Genomic DNA, 26269 nt, shown 5'->3' with positions numbered 1-26269 from the left:
GCACCTTTTTTTTTTTTTTTGCAGGATTCTAGGATGGTATATCAATTTTTCATTTTATAAATTATTTCTTTACAAGAGACTGATAATTCTGCTCCTAATACAATTAATGTTGCCTCTTCTTGATACAGGGTATACACTTCACCCATTTGCAGAAAACTACTAAAAGGCATAAGTGTTCTCCGAGATGTTTGATGGTGTTAAGCCTAAATTGGCACAAGACCTGTATCAGCCAGATTTTCAAAAGATCCAAGGCAAACCCAGCAATTTCCACTGAAACACTTTAAAGATGAGCCAAAAGAGTTCAGCAACCAAAACCTTCCTTAAGTAAAACGCTTTAAAAACATAATAAAGACTCTAAATGGTAATTCAACTCAAATTCTAGGAAGTTTTAAAATCCACAGCTGTCATCGAAGTGTGGGCAGCCAGTGTGCATTAAGACTACTAAAGGTTTCTCAGTGTTACCTGGGAGCCCCCTGCTGGGACTCTGCCTTTGGAAAAAGAGCAAAGAGAAGAGTTTTGTTTTGAAGGTGTGTCACAGATGTTTCAGTAATATTTAATTACTCTACATATGTTATATTATCAACCTTAGGGTCACTGAATGCCTCATTTCTCGTAAGCAAATCACTACACAGGAGAAAAATAAATGTTTTTTCTCTGCATAACAAATGCATTTGCTTGGTATTAGTTAAATACTTAAAATATTTTAAAATATTCCTAATTCTAGGAAATACACGAAGATTCAAACGGACAGCCTGTGTGCTAGATATTAAAGATGGTCTGTGTGGCTATCATTAAAAATGCCATCAACAGAATTTGATTAATAATTTGATTAACAAAACAACAAAATACCCCCAAATCAGACAACACAAACAACAACCCAGAAAAAAAAAGAAAACAAAAAAGCGACTAAAACACCTTTACAACTGTAGGAAAAGAAAAAAGCCAAAATTCATCTTCATCATTTATGGAAAAATAGTATTTTTATTGCACTACCTGATTTAACTGCAAAAAAAAAAAAAAAAGACAAATTTTCAGGCAAGTTTTCAGGCACACAAGCTCCTCTTTAGGTCAAACTGAAGCAACAGATTTCAGGTTAAGTACAGGTTAGAACAATTGCTCTGAACTGACAGATCTGTCAGTATTTTCTTTCCTGACAAAACTCATGTAAAATATTTCAACCCATACTGTAGTCGCTACCTCCTCTGTTCCACCAAGCACAGCCGTTCCGAGCACCGTACAACTAAACTACCCAGGGGTATAAGCAGCAGCTTTTTCCACAGGTATTTTGTGCCCATATCATTTCACTCTTCTGGTGATGAATGGTAACAGCCATAAAGCTTCGTTTCCAGATCCATCTCTGAGGATGTTTTGTAGGTCTCCCTATAAGCTCAAGATTGAGATGTCAATGGTGGTGTGCCTGTGTCATTGGAAATGTTTTCTCAATGGCAATGGGAGTTTCTGTCTTTTATGAGCAAAGAGCTGATGGCTGTTTGATATGTATATGAGCTTTCATTCACTAGTGATCTTTTATTCCATTTCTAATCCCTTTTTTCTATTATTTCTTAATGGCAAAATGTCAGGCTGATTTTTAAGATGCCAGTGAAAATATCAAAGCATTTTCTTGAAAAAATTCAAAGGTAGGCATGCCCACAAGATCATAAGTAAAGCTGTCTGAATACTGCACAGCACTGTTCATGAATTTTCACTCACATGGGGAATAACTCAATCTTCTGCCATACTCAGTCACCTGTAGGAAATTTTATCAGTATAAGTGAGGTATTATTTGCCAAATTGAAGAGCTATTAGCATACTCAAAGAGACAGCCCTGGCTATAGCAAGAGGAGTTAAATGATCAAAGGGAAAAAAACTTATTATAGTTCTTCCCACTATGCCAGGCATGCACTTGTTTTGTGTAAATGTAACAAGAAATAGAATTCGTATGTAAATATTCCTCCTTCCAAAGAAGCCTTAAATTAGACCCAGGAAGAATGTATTAAACTAGTAGATACTTCAATGTATAAAGTTTAAAATATAACAGTCCCAAACCCATTTTTAGACCTCTCTCCTGGAAAGGTTCCCAACTCCTTCCTTCAATACAATAAGGTGTCCATTCAAGGGAAAGAAATCAACCTGCAAAACCACTGGGTAACCGGTATGGAATTTGAACACGATGTAATAGCTCCTTATAGCGAACCATTTGCAGCCCATAAGAGAAGGCAAAAAAATGGCAAGGAACATTAAGCCTGTTCACCCAAGGAACTCATGCTCTCTCAGATGATTTTGAAACAGCAAAAAGGGGCTAAACCCAGAGTTTGGAATCATTCCTTACAAATTACATATTCCTTTTGCATCTTGATCTGCTGGGGATAAGAGAGGAATTGTCTGTTTGCTTATCTTTGAAGTAAGCCACCCAGCTCTCTGAAAATCTAGAGTTAGTGATGATCCACTGAGCAGTCCTCAAGGCTGTAGATGTATGGCATCACACTCAACAACATGTGACGTGGTTTAGGCCCAGTCGGCAGCTGAGCATCACGCAGCCACTCGCTCACCGCTCCCCGGCGGGACAGGGAGCAGGATGGAAAAACAACGGCAAAGCCTCGTGGGTTGGAATAAGGACAGGTTACTGGGACGGCAAGGCAGAGGGAAACAGTCAGCAACAGTGCTGATAACAGATAGTAACAATGGGTGATAACAGAAAGCAATTTACCAATACAACGACCAGCCCAATGCTCAGCCCATCCCGGAGGCGTGCCGAACCTGCCCCTCCCTGACTAGCCCCCTTTTTTTGGTGAGCATGACGTCACATGGTATGGAATAGCCCCCAGCCAGCTTGGGTCACCTGTCCTGGCTCCTTGCGATAATTAACTCTATCCTAGCCAGAACCAGGACATGTTATTTAGCTACCAAACATGAGAATAGCAGCAAAAAACTTATACAGGACGGAAAGTGGAAGGATGAGCATTTCAAAACAATACAGGTCGGCATGATGTCTTTCGTACTTTCCTACATTTTCAGTAGTGATCTTGATGAAAGAATACCCATGTAATTTATTATGGCTTCCCTCATTAAAACATTTCAGAGAAGAACTACTGAACTATGAAAACCAGAAAATACAATACAATAGTCAAAACAGCAATGTCTTCCTGTATTTCTCTATTGTCCCAGGAGAAAAAACAAGTAAGATTACCCAGCCGCCTCGTGGGGCTCCAAGAACCCATGCAACACAGCAAGGTTGTGACAAAACACCGCAAAATGAGAATTAAATAGACTAAGTAAGAATTAAACACCATAAACAACCTGATTTTATCTAAAGATTCTCCTTACTAAGGAGACAATTTGAATGGAAAAGAAATTTGTCTGTTTCTATAAGCTTTAGACTTAATTCAGTATTTTAACATTATGGTAAAGAGCATCTCTGTCATCTAAGGAGATTTTTGCTTATTCTGTCCTTGTGAACATTGCATGAATAAAGGCACAGTAGCATTAAACAGCATCTATCATACTGTGCTCTTAAAGCTAAACATGGAAGAAACAGGCACAACAATAGATACTGACTGTGAGGAATTATATGTCAACTATGTGTAGAAATCAATGCAGATGTGTTGCTAGGAGAGAACGAAAGCCTGCGGAGTCCAAGCTTGCAGAATATTAAAGCTTACTTGAGGCAAGGAGGAAAAAGGTGACAAGAAGGCCTGCTAAGGTCAACACCAGAGCCTGAGCCAGGAAACTCTCAAAAGTACATGAATATTATCTGCCCTGATGTTTAAGAAGCTGAGGAAGACAAGTCTTGCCCTCATTCAGCTCATGGCTCTGGTTCGTAAAACATGCTCATTTTATTTCTTTCGTCAAGGCTTTGACTCTCTCTGCTGGAAGACCCAATAGCTAATACATCCCCACACTCACATAACATCCAGCTTCCTCGCATTTCACAAATGCATGCGATCTTGCCAAATGTATTCACACCACCATTCAGAACATAGCTAACCTTCATGATTTTAGTGAGAAATCAAGCGTTCTCTAGCTAGCCTTTCTATGCAAGTACCTGTACGGTCAAAATGAATATGTAAAAAGGTACCATGAGATTCCATTCATACCTCTTCCTGGATCTCAGATACAAATTGGCATAGTTTTAATTACAACCTGACAGCCCTATAAACTGCTAAGTATCAAAAAGTATGCCTACACTGCATAATGAAGCGTGGAGCAGACAACCTGAACTTTAAGTACTTACCTTTTACTCTCCTATTTGAACAGGTCCACCTCTCTGGCTGTCCCATATTCTATCCATTTGAAAATGTTCTGTGCCAAGGAGAAATTAGAATAGCTAGTGGATTTTGAAAACCTAACTTGGATGGCCCGCCAATCTTTTTATAAAGCTTTTAAAAGCCATGTGCACATTTTGGAATAAAAAAATAAAATTAAATGAAAAAAAGGACAAACAGACAAAATAAGGTCTTTGAGATATCATAAGAAAAGCATTTATACAAGTATATTATCCATAGGACATACGCACTTCTTTATTAAATATATATTTAATTCCTGAAATAAGACTGTTTATATCAAGCCTGCATGCTCTGTTTATGAGGGATGATCAGTTTACAGAGGAGCAGTGACAGATGTTGTGCATTCAAGATGCTACACGACTACATAGCAGACTGCTAGACCACTGGTGCACGCAGCACTCAGTAAATGTAAGAGATCACTAGATATCATTGTTTAAAAGTAAAAAGAAATCATGTAAAGGAAGTCTAAAACCAATGTTGAAGCTTTATCCTATTTTATTTGGAGGGAGTTGTTCTCATCTCTATTAAAATATAAAGTTAAATAAATATATATTTTGTGCTCTAGAACTGCTTACAATATTCGCACCTTTTTCTTCCCCTTAAGACATTTTTGGTATACACAACTGCTACCCATCTTGTAAAACAAGTACCACTACTGAAAGACAAAACCAGTGAAAATGTTCCACCACCATCCCCCCATCCCCCAAACACATTCAAATACAAAATATCCACCCCCCTACCAGTTCAAAGTTATCAATATTGGGTTTGGTTAACATTTTAGGATAAAAATATCTCATTGGCACAAACTCAATTTTCTTTTCAAATATGTGACCCGCTCAGACAAAATCTGCATATGACTCATCAGTGTTGGCAGTCAGGAGAAACTAAAAGCTCTACGTATAACTATGCTACTCATTCTCTGGGGCTTGTTAACCTGCTCCATCTCATGCAAGCCCAGCTAAAGAACTGGGTGAAAAGGACAAGCTCAGATAAAACATTCATACAGAGGAGCCCACATACGTACACATATATTCTCTCCTAATCCACATCGTGCTGGTTTAAGAAGGTCTCTCCCAGTCTACTCCAAGTTACCCATCACCATATCTCTGCTAGCAATTACAGCTCTCTTATAGATGCTAACTAAGGGTGCTTTGGTTGCTATGAGCTAGTTTCCACCTTACACAATTTAACTACCAGTCAACAAAAACAGATTCACAAAGACTACTCAAGGTGTTTTCACATCAGCAGCTCTGCTGGTAGATAATAATGGATTTTAATTTCCAGGGAAGGGGGATAAATTAGAAAATGCTAACCTCTCCATCTAGTGCTGCTGCGGCTGGGGAAAGACCTATGTCTGCTTAGCAAGGACAGAGCAAAGGAAAAACAACATTAGGAAAAAGTGCTGAGTCACAGGACAGTACTGCCCCAAAGACAAAGGGGTACACATCAGCCATGAATAAATTCAGGCTGGAAATTAGAGGGCTAACTATCAGAAAAACATGGTTCTCAAAAAGCTTCCTACATCTTGATCAGCTTATGAAAGAAGTATTATGAGATGGTGCTTGCAGTAGCATGAACAATCGCCCAAAGTTCCTTCCCTTCTCAGTGTGTGAAACATCTTGTGTTCCAATTACAATGAGTGGCAGGGTGCAATTTTTATTCCTGTGTTTAACTGACTCAACAGCACAATTCACAGAGAAAACTAAGGCATAACTACAAAAGCGCTGTACTGGAATAATAGAAACACCCTACTGTCCCAAGTTTATTTGAATATTATAATTAATTTATGCTCATTCCAAAAGTTATGAGAATTAATAAGCTGCTGTAACTAGAAATCTCTTTGAAGTAATACATGTCTTAAACTGATTCACTGTCACAGAATCAGTCTTGGGCCACATGCAATGAAAACATTCATTTCTTCTCTGATTTATCTTGTTTTCCAATTAAGATCCATTGACAGGACATGATCATCAATCCATTTTGTACACAAAAATCACATCAGCGTTCCTCCCTAGTCAGGGATGTGCAAAAAAGCAATCTAATTTCTTTGCTCAATCTAATTTCTTTGTTCACGCTTTACACTGCCAGCAGGGTCAATATTTCGGCAAAAACAAAGATCCTCTCATTAAAGTCCTAGCACAAGATTTTCATTTTACTTTCATTTCTCCAATGAAATTAGTCACCGCACATGGTAGATTAACTGCAGCAGCTCAGCTTCTTCAGACACGCTCGAGTTTCCTCACAACATATGTATCAAGACATAATTACACTGCCAGCTTCGCTGATTGGAATTATTAGTTTTCACATTCAACTACCTATCTGGAACAAATGAGGTGTGCTTACTGTCTGGTCAGGCTGGGAAAACAGTGACTACCAGAGACTTGAGAAAAACCTTCAGAAATCAATCACACTTTATATTAAGAATTGCTTGACTGGCCTGTAAAGGCTTGATAATTTAAGATCTTCTCTATAAGTGGCAAAAGCACATTTTAATGAGTATTAGGTCTTGCAGTCACAAACATAAAGCAGTACGATATCATACTGTAAGAAGGCATTTATTGCTGCTATTGCAAACTCTCTTAAGTGACACATCATTAATAGATTTCATAGGTGAGCTCATTATAAAGAAGCCTGGCCATAAAACTAACCACAGACTCAAGTGGAAGCCTCTTTTCCTTTGCATCAAGGTTCCTCCTGCCTCTTATCTTTCCTTCTTTTCTCCACAGGACCCCTACAGACAATGTTACCTTCCCTCTCTGTTGCACTCTCCTAGGAGCAGGAGCTGTACTTTCAAACAATATTGAACAATGAATTCCTAAAAACCTCGAGTCAAATTTCTCTGCAATTGATTAGTTACTAATTTCCTCTTTCTTACAGCTAAAAAAAGAAGCAGAGCTCACCTACCATCAGCAAGAAGCCTAGCATTTCACATCTTAAACAGACACTCAGCCTAGTCAGGCATCTGTTTCCACAAACAAGACAGAAGTTTAGCACTTACTTGTATTTTCTACCATTTTTTTTCCCCAAGGCAGCTCCCTACTCAGTTCATGGTGCCAGAAGAAGCTAACATCAAGCCAGACACAACCAACAGAAAGAGGCAGGTACCTCCACAGGTGCTCCCAGTTACTCTCTCAGAGCCCTGCTCTTTCTGCTGGCCCTCACAGGTGTTGTGAACCAACAGAACAGGCTGACAACCTGTGGTTTTAGTAATAGTAACTGCATAACAGAGAGTCAGAGCACACACCACATTCAAAACCATTCCATTTCTCACTTGTGTTTCACAAGATCAAGAAAGAGTAAGCTTCTCAACTATCAAAGAGTTTCCATGCCACTCATGAAAACTTGTAACATCTCATTTCTCTTCATTTAAAACCACCGGATCTCTAAGTCTCTCAGTCAAGTTTGTTTAGTACCAAAGGCACTGTTTTGGCCCATTTTTCCAGTGCATAGGTAAACCACAACCACTGGAAAAGGAGCAGAATCCCCCATCTTGGAAAAGCCAACAGGATAGTTATCAGAAGAAAGCAAGAAATATCAAAGCAAGAAATGTTTTGATCCTTGTTTCTGCACATTTGCTCCACGTTTCCCTGTCTGACTGTAGGTTTCTGTTTGAGCAGCACTGGTATGGGTGAAGTTGGCACGTAGAAGGTACAGAGGAGTCACAGAGGAGTTCCTGAAGAGTTACACATAGGGAAATGACAGCAGTCTTGTCCAGCCCCAGTCCTGCTTCAAAAATCTAGGAAGATCTTCCTTGGTTACAAGTAAGATAGGTACTGATGGGTCAATATGAAGGATGCCTAATCCCAGAAACAACCTGATTTTTACCGGTCGTTTTGACCAAGCACATCCTGAAGTCTTCCAATTACAAACCAGGCTGGGTGTAGAAGACGTTGCCTAGATTCCTCTTCTGCTGAGGAAGTAGAGACATCTGAACGTGTGCATGTCTTTCTTTTACATACACACAATACATATCTCAGTGTCTGGTTTGGTACTGTTTTGGAATAAACAACAGCAAAACAAACAACCCAAAAGATGAAGATACCAAATAGCACGAACATCGCTGCTGCCATCTAGCAGACCTCTATTGTCTCCCAAGCAGGATATTTCAGTCTGTGGATATTATCTGCAACTAGGAATTTCAGTCGTAACATCACTCTTCTTGCATTTAGTCACTTTTAGAAGGTTTGTATAGAGATACTGGAAAAGTTAAGAGATTTAGCACCATTTTTGTTATTAAAACCAGATTGAAAACCAGTTATCTGACTTTACTTCCCACTTGGACCTTCCTTTATGCTAAGCACTTCCCATCTGGCTCACTTTCTTCTTCTTTTTTGGCTTGCAACATACTTGTGCTGTCAAACTAAATTACTTTTTGCAGTAAATTTCAGCTCCAACTCTCAGGCACTTTTTATTGAGGTATCTTGTTTGCCCTGGTATAGTTATAGTTCTCTTGAGATTTATATTATAAAATTTATTTTCATGGGTTTATAGTTGCGCAGTAAAAATTTTCATTGCACTGAAATTTGGCTTACAAGCATCGAAGAGGGCTTTTTGCTAGGATTTTAAAAGTTACATTGTAACATTTTAGTGATTTTGATATTTCTAGATCTTTACAAGCAAGTCATTCATCTTCACTCTACTCTGAATTATTTCTGATACACTGTATTGAACAGAAAAAAGATCTTAGATTACCTATAAAAAGTACATATCTGTCTTAAGGTTTTGATTTTAGAAGTTTCTAATTCAGTCAAAGCAAAATATTTTCTTACAGACCTTTTTCCCACTACCTCTCTCCCCCTACTTCTCCCTTTCCCACTGCCTCCTGCTCCCACCGCTGCCCTGGAACTTCAGGCTCGCCTCCTGGGGAAGGCAGAAGCCAGCAAGCCTATTTGTCTCCATTTTGGGTAATCTCCTCACCCCATTCCTGCTTTTTGATAGTACTATGTAACTGTTCTCTGAAGCAGAGTTCTGGCAGCTAAAAATCAGACTATTCGGCAAGGATTTTGTTTCTTTAAGCAAAATAACGGTGATTAATTTACTGACAATTACTTTGGGTGCCAAGGGCAATCTCCCAAGACAACTAAAATGTGATACCCCTTCCCCAAAATATCTTAATGCCTACAGCACCAAAGTCCAAGATTGTCTAAACCTTTGAGACCCTTCTAGTTGGCACTGACTGCAGAAGTCTGTGTTCTGTGTGAACAAAATACAAAGAGCTGGCCAGAACGCAAACATAGTATAGCGTAAGAAATCCTGACTTCTTCCCAGGAATCAGAAACACCTTGAAAGGGTTGAACACCTGCTCATGTGGATTTTATTCTGCTAGGTTATGCTTTATAGTGTTAGGCACTATGTGCATCTCTGCATTCAGAGATCTGATTCATCGTGAGGATGAGTTCAGAGGTGAATAGCTATTGAGCTGGTGTTTATAAACTTGGCTTTCTTTTACTGACTCCAAAACTTACCTTCAAACCAGCCAGCTGCTAGTGCAAATCAACTTTTAAAATATGCTAAGCATGACAGTGTAGTGCTAGATTTCAATGGGGATCACTGAATAAACCTGAAGAGAACATGATGTAGGCAGTGAAGGAGTGTAATGAATCCTTCCCATCAGGTTCTCACCTTGACACCTGACGTGCCATAGTTTGGCCCACCTACCCACTTGATACTAACGAACAGCTCACACTGGATTTACAGGGCTTAATAAAAGATCTGTTTTTAAGGGGAAGTGGTACTTCAGCCTGTGGGTTCATGAGCTGGAGAGGAGGGGGTCAGCAGTAGGGCCAGCTAAAGGAGATCCTGCAGGACCTGTGGATTAAAAATAACATTTCCTTGTGGAAAAGTGAATATTTAGCCCTGAATATCTCAGTGTTTTGGGTAACACCACTGTACCACAGATAGCTCTGCCAGCACGCTGGAGGGGCCAGCACGCAGCAGCTCAGTGCTCAAGGTGGCATTGGTGGTGAAGTATCCAGGCCATCTGCTTGTCCCAGGCAGTTCTTAGGCAGCACATGGTACTGTCCTATAGATCACAGCACCGTGTTTGCAAGGCACTACAGCTGCAGGATCTCATCAGAAAACCCATAAGCCTCAAAGTGCTTCAAGTAATTTCTGAACCTGGGATCCTTAAAGGAAGACCAGCAGTGACCATTTCCAAACATGCCTTCATCATTTAAACAAAAAAACCCAACAACAACAACAAAGAGGTCGCAGGAAGGAAAGAAAATAGCAGCGAAAGTAAATACACCCTGTAAGAGGGAAAAAAAGAGAATAAACAGTAGATGGGTAAGAGGTTTCAAATTCCCAGTCAGTTCAGTCTAGCAAAAGGGTATTTATACTTGAATAGATGGTAGCACAAAGCTGATTCTCATACCGTAGTCTTTAATAGTTTGCTCACCCTGAATGCCTGGAATTGCCAGAGATAAAGATACAGCCCTGTAGCTCCTCTGCTTTGTAGCATGCATTAGTTATTTACGCCTGCTCCAACTCAGCACAAAATGCCAGCGACTCAGTTTGACAGCATCATAGGCTTGCTTACAAAGGCATAAATTAATCTACAATATGCAAGTCCCAGAGCTCTCCTTCTAAATTTTGCACACCTTGCCACTGTATATATCTAAAAAAAGAATGAAGGAGTTGGGAACTTTTAGGTATTTTGTGACAATATCCACATCTCGGTCTACGTGATCTTGTAATTCAGGCTTTTAAAAATATATATTACCGTACATACAAAAGATGTTACAATGCACTGGCCGTGCTTCCATTTGCCTTAGGCTGTGGATGCCACAACCTCTGCTGACAAAATTTCAGGTCACATGAGGAACTCAGCAGGACCAGTCACATAAATAAAGCTCTAAAGACCAAGCAGTGCCATCACTAGTGCACAGGTGCAAGAGACTAGATCAAATATTTGGGAATAGAAAACATTTCCTGGGCATACAGGAGTGAAATATGGATACATGTTCCTCTTTTTAAATCAATCTTGCTTTGTACTACTGTAAGTCCTGTAGAAGACTATTTCCACCCATCTCCTAGTGTGTATTAGATCCTGTGAAGGAAGTTAGACCTTGCTTCCCTTAGAAGCACTACCCCAACCTCATTCACTGCACATGCAGGCTATCCACATAAACATGCTGGGCAAGTCGGACTCAGAAAGGAAGGATTTGGGGGAATGAAAGATAGCCTGAAATGGACTCCAGAGTGGTGAGGGGTAGGTCTCCACTTTAGTTATTAACTTGATCAAAGGTAAGAATATTCAAAATTATGAAGAAAGGCCAGACAAAAGGTTCATCTAGCCCATGGACTTGTCCCCAGCACTGACTAATGGTCGGTGTTATGGAAAGAGCTTAAGATGATTTCTGATTTCTTGCTTTACCTTCCCCTCACCACCAAGCTACCATGTATTCTTGGAAAGAACTCCTGATTTTTAAGTGAAAAAGAGACCATTTACTGCATAGCTTTGTAGGAACAAAACCAATGTACGAAACTAGTGCCTGGGTTATGTTGAAGAATATTAATTGAAGCAAACTGAAATGACCACAACAACAAGACTAGGCACATGCTTACTGCAAACCAACATCTTCTGCATCAGACCTGGTAACTGTTTGGACATATGAAGACACACTCACGAATCATTCTTTCTCTCAGTGTGATGGATGTCACACTGCATTAAATCAGTGGCTTGCCCCTGCCTAAGACATATTGAATGTATCCCAGAGGATTGGACTCTACGACTGAGAGGAAACATTATTTAATGATTGCATTTTGACTCTTCCAGGACTTGCATCAGAGACAAAGCTCAAGCAGCTTACCAGCAATGGGCTGACCTTGGCAGTTGCTGGTGCATAACACTTGACAAAATTTGTTGTCTGCCAGCACTGCCTTCATCAGTTCATCATCATCAATGCTCTCATCAGAGATGGTGCCATTTAACTATCTTTGGGGCCCAGCAGTGAGCCCAACCTATGAACTCATCCATGTTAAACCAACCTAAAAAGAACAATAATCAACTCAGGCAAAATCTGCCTTGTTTGGGTGGGCAGCTGTTACATTGATATGACTAAGGAGAAAAAGGAATGGGATAAGGAATGTTTCAGGAGAGCTACAGGACAGCACAGCGGCCCAAGCAGGCAGCTCAGTAACTTCTGGATACAAGAACATACATGAATGGAAAGAATAGTAGGGACAGTAATGTTTTTATTAAGTTTTGTGGGGTTTTTTTAACATTCTTATTTCAAGCCAGTGCAGTTGATTGATTTGACACCCGGTAGATTAACTTTTCATGCCTGTCTTTTGCTTGGAAACAGACATTTGTATTTATATCTCAGAGAAAACCGAATATTTCTTCTCTATGCTTGGCAAGTGTATTCACTCTCAGGAATATTACTGGGTACACAGGGACAGACAATGAACTCAGAATGACTCCTCCAGGTCTCAGCATGAATCCCAGTCCATTACTGTACTACAGCACCAGCCAGTGGTACGATTATAGTTAATTCTTCTTCTGATTTTTTCAGTAGTATTTTTTTTCATGACCACTGCAGCTCTTTTCATCTCAAAAACAATGTTTCAGCCTTTGAAAGGCATTGCAGAATTTGATCATGTGTCCTTTTCTAGCTGAAGATATTATGCCCCAGTTACCCATCACGTTGATACCTCAGGTTGCCAAACTTACTGCTGAGCTGCTTCCATTGCATTCGAGATTCAGTGTGGGCAACTAAGGGGGCAGATTGGGAGGACAGGAACGTGGTGGCTGGGGAGGAGGAAGCAATAGCACCGCACACCAGCGGGAGCCATAGCCAGAACATGCGGTGTACCCCTGAGATGCCTTTCCATGCCACCACTGTCCACAAGCGGTGGAAGAGATGGCTTTTGGAGACAAGCTTGATTATTGCATAAAAACAGGTCGGCTCTTGCACGGCCAGAAGCCGGCTGCACTGCGGGTTATAGTGACCGGTCGCCATAGCACCACTGGCTGGCTGGGCAGTTCTGCCTAAAATAATTACAACAAATTGCTAATAATGTCTCAAGAGAAAGAATTGACTTAATGTTTACTTATTTGCAGTGTGTTAAATCCACATCCCTCTGCTTAATCCAAAATATAAATAGCACCTTTATTTACACACATATATATACACATACGCTTACATGCATATATAAATATACACTTTTTTCAGAAAGGCACATCACAGGTTTTCCACATTTAAAACCCATTTTCATTTCTTTGTGAATTTTAATCCACTTTTTGAATATTTTTCTCAACGAAAAACAAAGATGAAGGGGAGGCAAATCAAGCATACACTTACCAGTTTGGGGTATCAGTAAAACACAGTAGAAGGCCCATAGTCTGACATTTTTTCCTGGACTCATCTTTATGTGACTTAAGTAGAACAGGTCACTTTTTACCCGATATAATAAAGGTTGTTGGGGCCTTCTCATGCTAGACCCTTTTCTCAGCTGCTTACAGCTTTAACTCTTTGAGCTGTGTATTTCTTTGTACATGTCTTGCTCAAGATGCTTTTTATTTTTTCATGTTTATGCAACTCTACTGTTTGTCTGAGCAAGATTAAAAGAAAACGTGTGTTTCACTTGCTAACCTAAATCCATACAAAAGCTTTCCTTATAAACTTGAGCGTTATCTCAAAATATGTTGTCTACAGCAGTGACCTAGCAGTTGACAGCTTGTCTCCCCAGAGTCAAAGATATTTCCTACTGATTATGTGGGAGGGGGAAAAAAGAAAAAAAAAAAAAAGAAAAATATATTTAGCCAAATTGTAATTATTTTCCAATCTAAAAAAAATGTTTTACACATGCTAATGTACTCATATCTAAAACTAAGTATCTAAATCTTTTACTGCATCTGGCTCAGGACTCAGTATTCCAATTTTCTCTCAGCTTCTAATGAGATCTGTGAAAGCATTATTATTTAATCACCTATTGGCCCTTCACAATCTTACTAGCAACACATGTAACTTCTTTTTTAATAGATTTGGACCAGACAAGCAATACACAGACTGTTGAACACAAATTTCCCAAGTACACACTACATTATATAAAATATGATACCAGCCCAAATAATGCCAATGCTCAAGTGTACCTCCTGTAAGTAATCTCTGTCAAGCACTAGAAGTTGGGCATGTTTGCAGGTTCAGAGCTGACATTTTCTCCCAGGATCACGCACTCAGGCTTTGCTTGGAAATGTACAGTGTCAGCAGGCATGACAACTGTAAACCTTGTACATGGCATGGACAGAGAAAAAAATTTGCAGATTAAATGTGCAGTTTTTCTGCCTTCCTCTATTCTTTCAATAACTCTGCCTGTAAGACATCTCATTAAATCTTAAACATCAAGATTTTCCCTGGTTCCAGAAAAATTAAGCGAGTTACACCAGGGATATGGGACTGGAGTCTGATGTCAAACATATGCTATAGAATTAAGTTCCCTGATACCACTGAAGTTAAATTAACACTGATTTAATAAAAGCAATGTTTTACCTGGGATATGAAAGTCTACTTCCAGTATGTACTAGAGCCCCAGCTCTGTAGTGATTAAGACAACCATGGTTATTCTTTATTTGATGTGAAGATTTTATTTTGGAAAAAAAATTATTAAGGAAAAAAAATGAGTCCATCCCAGTTCATATCTTCATATACATTTATAATTTACGCTCTGTTGACTGAGAGAAAAAGAACAAACATATTAAAATTTGATACCTGTCCTCCAAACAGAGGAAACATTTCACAACAGAATTTGCATCGTTCAGCTCTGATCATCTCCACATTTAGTTGTCATTGCTGTCTTAAACATTGCTTCTGTTTCTTCTTCAAGAATTGAGGAACAGCTTTTTGACAGCATTTTAATGAAATGCACTAAGTACTGAACCACAATTCCACTTCCTGCGTTCATTCTGAACAACTGCTCACTGATGACTTAACCCAAAATATTAAGCTTTATCATTTGTTCCTACAGGCCTGCTGCCCTGCAGGGAAATTATTACTTAAGAAAGTCAGTTCTGCAAATACTGGATATCAATGTTTTCTTTCATATAATTTTATTTTGGGCAAAAAATAACTTGATTATATAGTAATATAATATAGTAATATAGTAATATAGTATGGTATTCAGAGAGTCAGACATCAAAATAAAAGCTAAGCAGTGGATCAGATAACCTGAAACCCAAGCCACAATTAAAAAAAAAAAAAAAAAAAAAAAAAAAAAACAAGCAAACCACAGTTAATTTTGCTTTTTTGTAAATTGTTTTTATCTTGCGTGATAGCAATTCAGACTTCACTCCATCCCTGAATGTCTGAGTACTGACATGAATGAAAGTAAGAAGCATAATGATATATCTCCACCTAACTGCTTGTCTTCTTTGCATAATCCCATCTTTATCATGTGTATTCAAAAGAATCTAAAGACAGTAAGGATAGTAGGGTAAAAGACACTGTACAAACAAAATAAATCAGCCCCAACACCAGAAAAATACATGACTTAAAACATATTTTAAGAATGGAGAGCCTAGAAGTGACGTATCTTACTCCGAGATATAAATAGCTCTGCTTCAAGTGTAGGATTAGTCCTCCACTTAAACCTTTACAGAGCCTCATGATATTCCACCATTGCCACAAACTGCTTGTGCCCAGGGATTTTCAGTACTAATCCTCTTGAACACAGATTTATTGCAGCTTTACCCTATCTTCAGACTATTGCCTTCCCCTTCCTGCCATTACACCCTTATATTCTGCATTTGAATGTCTTTGGGTTTAAGCTTCTGGTGCATGTGCAAGCCATCAGTTACTTTCTCCACTGAGAGAGTGCAGCCAGTAACAGATTTGGGGTTTTACTCTACTTATTATAACATTTGATATGTTTTAATGGAGACAGCAATTACTATGGTTGCAGCTGGGTTTAATTTATCTCCTTAAACAAGTTTTGTGGTTATCCAAAGCATAATGCCATTAAAATTTTTAATTTTAGCTAAGATCTATCATGAGAGAGAAAGAAGAGCTTGAAAGATAGATTTATGAACTACAGGTAATGAATGTTGCTGGATCCTGAAGCACTCCTACTGCAATTGCAAGTAACTATTTTCAAGGAAGCCTAAGATTCCCACTAAAGTTTAAGCACCTCCAGCTTTAGGAGACAGCACATTGCGTTGGCAGGTTGGTGCCTCCCTCCTCTTCAGGGAGGTGCCTCCAGTAGCTGCCGCCCGCCTTTTCCCATTCACACGGGCACGCAGTTCAGGCTCAGCTTGGGCAGATACTGCTCATCATCTCCCCTGCCCAGGGCACTGTACCATTTCCGAAACTGTGGGTCTACAGGTGAAGTGGGATCCTTTCTCCTGCTGCTAGAAGCCACAAGCTTCAAGCTCCTTGACAGCCAACCTCCGCTACCTGCTTGACACCAGCCTCCAGTTGTCCTTCCTGTCTCGCATTGTGCGACTCTCGTCTCTGCAAGCTTCAGCAAAAACCATCTCACTCCCCTCTTCCCTGGAAGCAGCCGCTTGCTATTGCACCGAAGAGCTGCAGTAGCATTCAGCACTGCTACTAAGGGGTTAAAAGAGTCATGAGAGGCCAGAGCTGCTCCCCAACAACAACTTTGACTGCTCTGGGAGACTTTGCCCAGAGTATGGAGACTGACCCCAAATACAGAGACTTCCTTACAGGCCCTATGAGGAATGCAAACAGAGCTGAGGGAAGCAGAGAATGTAGATTAAGTGTTTCTGGTTTACCTTTCCTTGCAGCATAGAAACAAGGAGTGATTTAACAAGGATGAAGGATGAGAAATTACCAATAGACAGGCCAGGCAGATTTGGATTACTTACTTCTACCAGAAACCAATAGTAAGGGTTTATTATCTTTCTTCTGCATAATCCCAATATTTACTTCCAGACCACACCTGCAATTAGCAGATGTCTTAGCATCACATACATTCATTTTTGTTCTTGGATTATAGTAGTGATCAGACATACCAAACCAACCAGTGAGCCAAAAACTGTGCACAAATAGTGAGAAGACAATACAGTTGTGCAAAAACTTATCAGCATTACAATGTCAGGAAAAGAAATACTATATGGAATATTTAAATCTGAGGTATACAACAACTGCATTATTTACTACTGCAAAGTTGCGATGTGACAAAAGTCAGCCTGAGGAAAAGCATAAATATACCATTTCCATGGTATTTTACACAGTATTCTAGAGTAGTTTCATAGACTGGTTCTTATAACAGAGTTTGGTCCTTATACACAGGTAGACAGATGGATTTTGTAGACTTAGGATAATTTGAAGCATGTCACAGTAATGAAGCACGTGGCATTTTTTTCCTTTTAATTGTCAGTTCTGTGACAGCAAGAATTATCACCCCAGTACAGCACGTAAGTGTGCTTGACTTTCAGCACATCAAAAGTAAAATCTCCAGATGTGTTCCTGCGACGTTAATTAACATGGAACTGGAACAAGACCAAATCCAGATGAAGAAAAGAGGTTATCTGCCTTTCTCAGATAGGAGATGTTGGAGAGAGGGAGAGAGACCAATAAAATTACAAGCTAGGTATTCCATTCACAATTTCAGAAGTTTTATAAGCATTTAAGAACCCATCTATCACGAAAAAGGCAAATGCAGGTGCTAACTCACTTTTGTGAGCTGGAAAGCACCACTAGGAATGTCTTAAAGGGATCTTTAAAAGAAGCTCTAATTTGACCCCTCTCCTCACAGGGTCACTTAACCTTCCTCCCAGGTGTCACGGGCTTATCAGCAAGCATTTGCTTAGATGCTCTGTGATTTACAGTCTAACAAAAGGAGAGGAACTGCCTTGCAAAAAGGCTTAGGCTATGGAGAATACCTTCAGGGACCAAATATCAACTCCGTGCCCTCTAGAAGGAGCAAGGATTTGGAAGATCCAGCCTACACATAGCTTTCAAGGTTCATTAAGTAACCACCATATAATATTATATTTCACAAGTGTTTTATTGCATCGTGCCATTTTTAAGATGTGATATTCAATTATCCTCGTTAATGATAAACTGATTATGAAACCATAAAAATAATGAATCAGATATTACCAATATTTCCACAGCATGGATGAAAGTGCACATACCTATCAGACAAAATTAAAACAGCAGTAGGTGACAACAAAATGAAAAAAAAAAAAAAGATATCACCAGTACAAGTTATAAATAAAACAATTTGCAAAACAATTTGAAGATGTCTGAATTAAGAACATTAAAAATAAGCTGTCCAAGTAGAAAACTCACTAAATGTTCTTCAAAACACTGCACACTTTTGCATGTAAAGTTTACAGTCGAAATCCTGTTCTGCGATATTCAGCATATGCTCTGATGCTTTATACTGTAACCAGTATATTGTGCTGTGTAAATTATTTAATCACGCTTTACAAGCTATGTAAAGATTGTATGCCAGGAATCCATGTGCATAACCATTCTGTATTTAAACAAACAGAAAAGCCACTACAGAAAATCTTGCCTTCTCAAACAAGTAAAATGTAGTTTCAAATCTCATTATTTTTTTCACCCTCCTCTTACAGGATCACAACAACAGCTGCTTGCATGATGGATCTACGCAGATATCCTCTGGATGAACAAAATTGCACACTAGAAATTGAAAGTTGTAAGTTATGGGAGGGAGAGGGTTGGCCAAATGACAGTTGTGGATTGGAAGACATTCACAGGTTTGGTAAAACAGGAGCAAGTTGTTCAAATATAGTGTGTCCAGTGAGCTTGCACACTGAACATACCCAATATATTTCTATAATGCATAAGACAAAATATGTTTAATGCACAGTATTCGTTGATCCAAGCTTGTAAGATGTCTTTCAAAATCTCTTGTCAAGGAAAGGAGAAGAGTATTTCTTGATGATTAGATCAGAGGACAGCAGCCAAGCCTGTCCATCTTTAGTGTCTAATCACTGCAGAACCTGAATTAATTACTTCACCTCAGTGCGTTCATCTCAAACATCAAGATTAACATCTGCCCCACGTGGGGGTGGGAGGATTGATCAATTACCCTTACCGAAACACTTGGAGGTTATAAAAGGAAACAACTTGATCCTCCAGCACCAAAGTTAATGAGAGCTTTGCCATTGTCTGCCATGAGCACAGGATCAAGGCACACATTTGCAAATTTTTGTCATTTAGTTTTTATATCTTATATGATGCTACCCTTTAGAGAAATGCCCATCAAGATTTTTGAAAAGAATTTTTATTCTGTCATTGGTCAAACCAGCTGCTGCCACTCCCCACAGAGCAGTCTGTCTAAACAAACTGGTTAAGACTAAAAGGCAAAACAATGCAGCAGTTTTCTAAGAATTTCCATTTTTCACATTACAACTGTTGCACTGTTGGAGTTAAGCGATCTTTTTTTGTAATAATACTTCTCTCCGAAGTATGAGATTCTACAAAGGATTAACAGGTTTCCCCAAATACAGTGTCTTGGTTCAGTTTAGTGAAGAGAAGGAACAATTTTAGCATTTGAACCTCTGCTTTGATGGATAGTTTGAAGTATTAAGTAAACAGAGAAACAAGCTGATCCAGGATAAGCCAAAATAATTTCCTAATACCTATGTCATCAACAAAAGGGATGTTTTCATTTTATGTAGCACACCCCATTCAGGGAACTAAAAGTTCTCAGAAGTCTAGTAAGTAGAGTTTTCATTCTGCAGAAACTCATGAGATAAGATTTTGCTGTGGACTGAAAAGACGTTAAATTCCCCAAAACCTCAGAGCATCGATTTTCAAAAGGATTCCATTAATCTTCAGTTGCTTAGATTTGACAAATAAAAACATTTTCACAGTGTCAAAACAATGGAATATTCATATATAAGACATTTAATAGTATTGTAACTCAAATATAAAATAAATAAGTCTAAAGCAAAGAAGACAAAATCACTTTGAGCCTCAGAAAATGCTGCTGGGAGAGATTTCAGTTTATTCGGAACTGCAGAGGTTTTTGTCAGTTGTGTATACATAAATATAGTATACCTCAACATATCTGTGAGGCAGCGACTGTCAGGTGCTGGAAAAAAGCATGCAGTCAGTCTAGAGCACTGATGAGAGACAAGATGGGCTCTCAGTCCAATGTTTATACCTGTTTATAGTTTCTACTTCATGGCACCAGAAAGATGCCTTATTTAAAGCATTGAAATGGGCACATACCTTCAAAATTACTCTCCATAATAAAGTATTTTATTTCTTTGTAAGTGAATAATCAATATCAGCTTTAATATAAATTGGTGCAGGTGTGACTTTTCATTTAGATTTTAAATTGTTTGGTAAGAAACTTGAAATGTTTCCCCAAGAACTATTTGCTTTCGCTCCTTTTCCTGGGATGTCATTTTATAGTGATTTTAGAAATTCTCTGCCAGGTTGAGAACAACAAACCTTTTATTCCTCCAGCAAAAGATTTCAATCAAGTAAACATTCACAGTAGGCTTAATGAAAGTAATTTTTACTAGAGAACACTGTCTGAACAGAACTTGCTCATCTATTTCTTTAGAGATTCAAAAATGGTGGGTTTTATTTTTAAGATCCTAGTGTCCAGAGCTGCTCATTAAGCTGCATGGTTGTCATACCCATCCTTAGGCTTTGCAGTTCCCTGTCTTTTTTGGCACAAAACAGTTTTTTTGATGTTGCTTGCTGCTGCTTGGCTCATCCTCTGGCTCAAACTTAACAGGGCATGCAATGGATGTGTTTGGAGAACGAGTCCTATCTTGATTTTCAAAATAAAGTCCATAACACAACTCTTCAGTAATTTTTCTACCTGATCAGCAGAGGAAATGGATATACGTACAGTACCACAGTAATCAAAATGGGCAACTTCATACTGAAGTTGGCTTCATACTGAATTCATACCTGAATTTATTTGCTGGGAGATAATTGATTTGAAGTCTCCAACCCAACCATGACTTAAGCTGATCAAAGCACATGAGCATTTATCAGCTAGCAGCCCAAAGAATGAAACCAGGCTGACACCTGGCTGGCTCATACCTTTTTATTCCCAAGCTTTCACATAAACAAAGCTTTGTAGGGATGAATCTCAGTGAGAATGGACTTAGATACTACTACTGAGATCTCATCAAGAATCAAAATTAGCATCAGATGGAATAAGCAATTAAAATGCTACCACAATCAGGGATGAGAGAATACCATGTCACCCATGTGGCCAGTCACACATTCCCAAAAGAAAACTGCTTTTCAGACCTTTTGAACACTTGCTATAAATAATTCATGTCTCCAAAGATGTATCTGTTGATATAAGACTTGTCGAGCCGATCCAAAGAAATCAACAAAATCTTTATTCACAATTTGCCAATAGGGCAAAAATGGCAGAGTGCCTTACTTCCCATGAGTATTTAGATCAGTTCTCCTAACAACTGTGTGAGCTTCCAAAAGCACAAACATGCTTACCTGCTACCAAAAGCTCACAGGCAGTAGATGTGTAAGGAGCACTGGCATCTTTGACAATTCTCCACCTAAAATATACCTTCTAATCCACAACAGGTTTTCTCCTCTGCATGTCTAAAACTCTGGAAAGTTATTGTTCATGTACCTGGCAGAAGAACACAGATCTGAAGACCAGGATGCCTACTTCTCTCAAAGAAGTACTCAGCACTTAGTAGCACCCATTAATCTCCTTGAAAGCTACCAGGGAGCAGAGTGGAGAGGGTGAATAAAGAGGTGATAACTGTGACCACTGCCTCTCTGTTAATGCCACATGCATTAGGCATGTGATGTTTTCTTCCACGACAGAACCAGTTTATGAGATTTCCACCATCAACCTCTCCTTCAAGCTCCTGCATTGCACTTCAGCTGTTCAGCTTTCTGTTGTGCCAGTATACAAATCTTCACAGAGCTAGGATGAAAATCAAATTGTTAACATTTTCTTGGTTAAAAAAATATCCCTTTGAAAGAAAGGCTTATCCACCTCAATTTTGGGAAGGCAGGAATTAAATAAACCCCAGGGCAGAACAGTTCCTTAAATAAAAGGGCCAGGGAAGGTGATGCTGTAATCAGTAAGCAATCCTGGAACTCCTTGCATAACTGAGCAGCATCTCTCACTGCTAGACAGGTACTGTGCCCTACATGCACTGTCAGACTATCTCCAAAGCACTGGAGAGTGTTTTCCTTCAGTTTTATACTGTGTACGGTTATATGGTTTAACCCACGTGGCACCAGGTTCCAGAGCAGTACAGTTTGTGGAAACCATCACTGAACTGCAATCACTGCTTTGAGGAGATGTGCTCTAAGCTGCCATTGCCACTGACTTTCTTCTGCTACAGTCTTGTTGGCTCCTGCAGGTGTGTAACAACAGTAACATTGACCTTCTTTTAATCCTAACTTTGCTTCTTAACAGCATTTTTACCCTTGGTGCTGCCAGTAATCATGCAAGCTTGATGCATGCAGAAAGAAAACAATTAATGGAACTAAACACACTGCAGAAAGACCTGTGTGGATGTGTAAATCTATGCAACACTAATAGCCCTAAACCTAGTAGCTCTCAGCAGCACGTAATCTGACACAGGTGTAACATGTCTGATCTTCAGCTGGTGAAAACTGGCATGGCTCCATTTTTATCAATTAAACCACCACACCTCACACTAACGGAGAATCTTCCCTGTCTGCTTTTTAATTAGTTGTTTCAAATGTTTGTTCCAAGTGGATGGCCCTTTCCTCAGCTCCACCCTTTAAATTAGATCTGAGCAGCAAAGACACTGTAAATGAACTCAGAAATGAGGAGAACTGTGTATGAGGAGTCCCAGGGTGCTTCCTCATCTCTAAACCAAGCTGGAGACCCATTTGGCCCTCCAAAACTCAGTGCTCCCCGGTGCACTCACACCAGCTGCGCAGCTATAGCAGTGCCAGAGCACACCAGTACAGTAGCGCACACAACCTGGCCCTCTCTTGAGTTCCCCTGTGTTTTTAAGGGAGTCTTACTCCTACTGCAGAAGGAGCACGCTCCAGAGGAATCAGGCTGTCCCACAGATGAATTGCTCTTAAGCTACTCAAAGAATAGATGTACACGGCACTATTTGTGAACAGAAAGGCAGTGAGTCATTACACCTCAGAGGGATGCTGTGGAAATTAGCCAAAGACAATCCCTGAAAATCTCAAGTGCTAAGAATTGTTCCTTAATACTACTTACCAGGGAGTAATTTAAGGCACTGCAAATAGCAGCAAAATAACTGCGCTACGCAGGAATAGCAAAAGAGCACAAAGAATCAAACACTGCCCTATTATCAAACCTCTCCAGCAAAGCAGCCAACACAGGCATAATACATGCTTGTATTGAGCCAGCAGATTATTTTCATTAAAAAATTACATTTCCAGCTTTCCCAAAGCTATCTTACAGGACTGCAGAAGCTATATGCACAGCTGACAACCAGAGAAATGTATACATTTAGGAGGAGGAGAGCATTTTGGCTGCACGTGTTCCTTCACACAGGTTTTCACAGCTTTGCTCAAGCAGTTCACCTTATTCCAAATTCTGCAGCGGCAGATGGGGAGACCATATCAGAGGCTTTACACCTCTTTCAGTGTCTAATACCGTGATGGCCACTGGAAACTGCTGTGTATAAAATCAAGGGATTTTATAACTGGAACTGCTTCATCAGCAGAGCTGGGTTCTGTAACAGTCCATTTCTCACAGATTAGCATATACTGGGACAGAGGAGACTTAATACTTGGCTGGAGGTTACCCAGACTGCTTGGCACTCTCACATGAGCTCTGATGGATGTCAGCTTGGCAATTTAAGATGTTAAATTCCCCAGCTGTTAGTTCTGCTGTACCAGGTAGCCTCTGGCAAGGGCTACAAGTGCTACGGCGGTTCACAACCCAGTGCCTTGGCATAAGCCCGCCGTCCCTGGTAGCAGCTGCAGCAGGCTCTGGACCGGCATGGGTGAGATGCAGACACACATGTCGGCTGATAAAGGAGCAGACAGAAGGAGGAGGCAAACAACCAGGGACAGTAGCATCAAAATGCTGCAGCTAAATCACCCAGCACTTGTCTGTCAGAGACTTCTGTCTGCACACAGCCGCTCCGCTCTAGCATCCTTCATTACAAATACAAGTGCCGACCTCACCACACCACCTAGAAGATAAGACGGCATGCTGTTATTACTCTAATGCTCTTTGCCCCTTTGAAGTCACCAGTATCACAATTATGGCGTGACCTTGTGGAGTACGCTTGAACCTGGCTTTCACTCAGCAGAGAAAAATAATGTGCCAACAGCACCAGTCTGACAATAAATTCAATCTCCATTTGGGGTTTCTCTTCTAGCATCCCCCAAACTTAAGTGAAACGTGTTTCACTGTCACAGGACATGGAAGGCCAGGCTGCACTCCAGTTTGGCAAAGTTATTTACTTATTGGCAAGCTACTATCTTTTAACAACAGGTCTGAGCAGATTATCAGAACTGTCCCTTTGGTCTCAAAAATCTGTGTCTCTATGACAACTGTAATGCTGCAGCATGATTCAGGGATCGACACTGCAACACTGAACCATGTGTTAGCCTTGTCAGCAGCACTCTTAGAAACCACTTCACTTGTGTGGGTGAACTGAACAAGCCCACAGAAACCTGAACAGAGCCAGTTCGGGAAAAGAGGAAGATTTATTTAGTCGGCTACAGTATAGAAAATGGCAATTCTGCTGTGACTCCGTTGTTTTTATGGCTGTCCCTTCTTCATATAGCAATAGACCTAACAGTAAATATATGTAATGCTTTGATGAAAGCACAACCAACTTAAAGTGATATTGCAGTGAATCAATAAAATACTCCACTTGAACCTCTCCATAGTTTATTGCCAGAAAAATACAACAACTGTGTTCATACCTAAACATTCATTATCACCTCTGCTGGCACAGAGTGGTCTGACAGAATGAGATTTGAACAGATTTATCACAGCTCCCTGCTTGAGACAAGATTGCATTGATCCAGGGTATGATTGCATTTGAACTACCAAGGATGTAAGAACCTACACCTCAAACAAAAAGGGCTATTTTTATTAGAGATGAAAAACCTGTTTTAAATCCAAGCTTTCCCAGACAGCTTTTCCTTTGCCTGTCTGCAGGCACCAGATATCTAGTAATTTATTCATGCCTGGCAATAAAAATTCACTAATGAATATGACTGTGCTGGTACCTGAGGCAGCAGGAGCTTTGAGCCAGATCCACTCATGTCTTTTCCCCTAAAGCATCCAAAACCACTAAAAGGGCATCAGGTGTCATCCTGCTTCTTCTCACCAAGCATATCAAATTGCTTCCACAGAAGGCACAATTTCTCCCCTCCAAAAGGAGCTCGTTGCTCAGAGTACTCTAAAACCCAGTTGCAAGACCCCTTCCCAGTTAAAAAAAAAAGTCTGGAAGGATGCTCAATTCTATGCCTTTTTTAACAGACATTTATGAACATTTAATGTTTCTAATGAGGGCAGCTCCCACTCCTCACAGTTGCTTAAGTTCTGCCACATCTGTAAATGAAGAGCTTCCATCACTCACCCGCCTGTCAGACTCCCCCTGCTCCCCCATGAGACGTGTCAGCCGTAAACCCATGTCCCAGCGTGTGTTGTTTCCCACAGGCCCTGCAAACCCTGGTGAAAAAAACCCTCTTTTTCTCCACTTTGACTTGTTTCTGGTTGTTAGTGTAGCACTGGGAATAAAAGCTCTCTTCTGCTTCTGGTCAATTCCTTTAACTGCTCTAAAATACATACTCAGCCTTAAATTTCTTTCAAACTTGGTGGACTATGAAGAGAGTACAAAAACTCATACCACCCAAACAGTGGAATCTTTCTGAGATTAACTATCTGAATGCAAAAGGCAGAAGAGTTCCTGCCTGCCCATCTTGACTTAATCTGCCAGCTACAGGTGACACAAGGTTCTTAGCATTTCATCCAATTCACAGCATTCACAATTCACCAGTCTGCAGGTGGGTCTCCATCCATGCCGCCTTCTGTGCTCCCATAGCTGCCTGCTCTGT

The 26269-nt window shown here is 39.9% G+C and overlaps 1 protein-coding gene across 2 annotated transcripts in view; it reads left to right on the top strand.

The window, feature by feature from the left end:
• Window positions 1-26269, top strand: part of GABRB1 (gamma-aminobutyric acid type A receptor subunit beta1) — a 129363-nt gene that overhangs the window by 83095 nt on the left and 19999 nt on the right. For both annotated transcript variants that reach the window (XR_012835364.1, XM_075752223.1), the window contains exon 5: window positions 18829-18911. Coding sequence is in view for 1 of the 2 variants with exons in the window: in XM_075752223.1 (XP_075608338.1) it covers window positions 18829-18911 (83 nt within the window). In the remaining variant the exon portion in view is untranslated. The remainder of the gene's footprint in view (window positions 1-18828; window positions 18912-26269) is intronic.

Source organism: Balearica regulorum, chromosome 4 (assembly GCF_011004875.1).
Source record: "Balearica regulorum gibbericeps isolate bBalReg1 chromosome 4, bBalReg1.pri, whole genome shotgun sequence".
NCBI classification, from domain to species: Eukaryota; Metazoa; Chordata; class Aves; order Gruiformes; family Gruidae; genus Balearica; species Balearica regulorum.
Note: the sequence above shows the minus strand (reverse complement) of the source record. Positions and strands in the feature narration are given on the sequence as shown.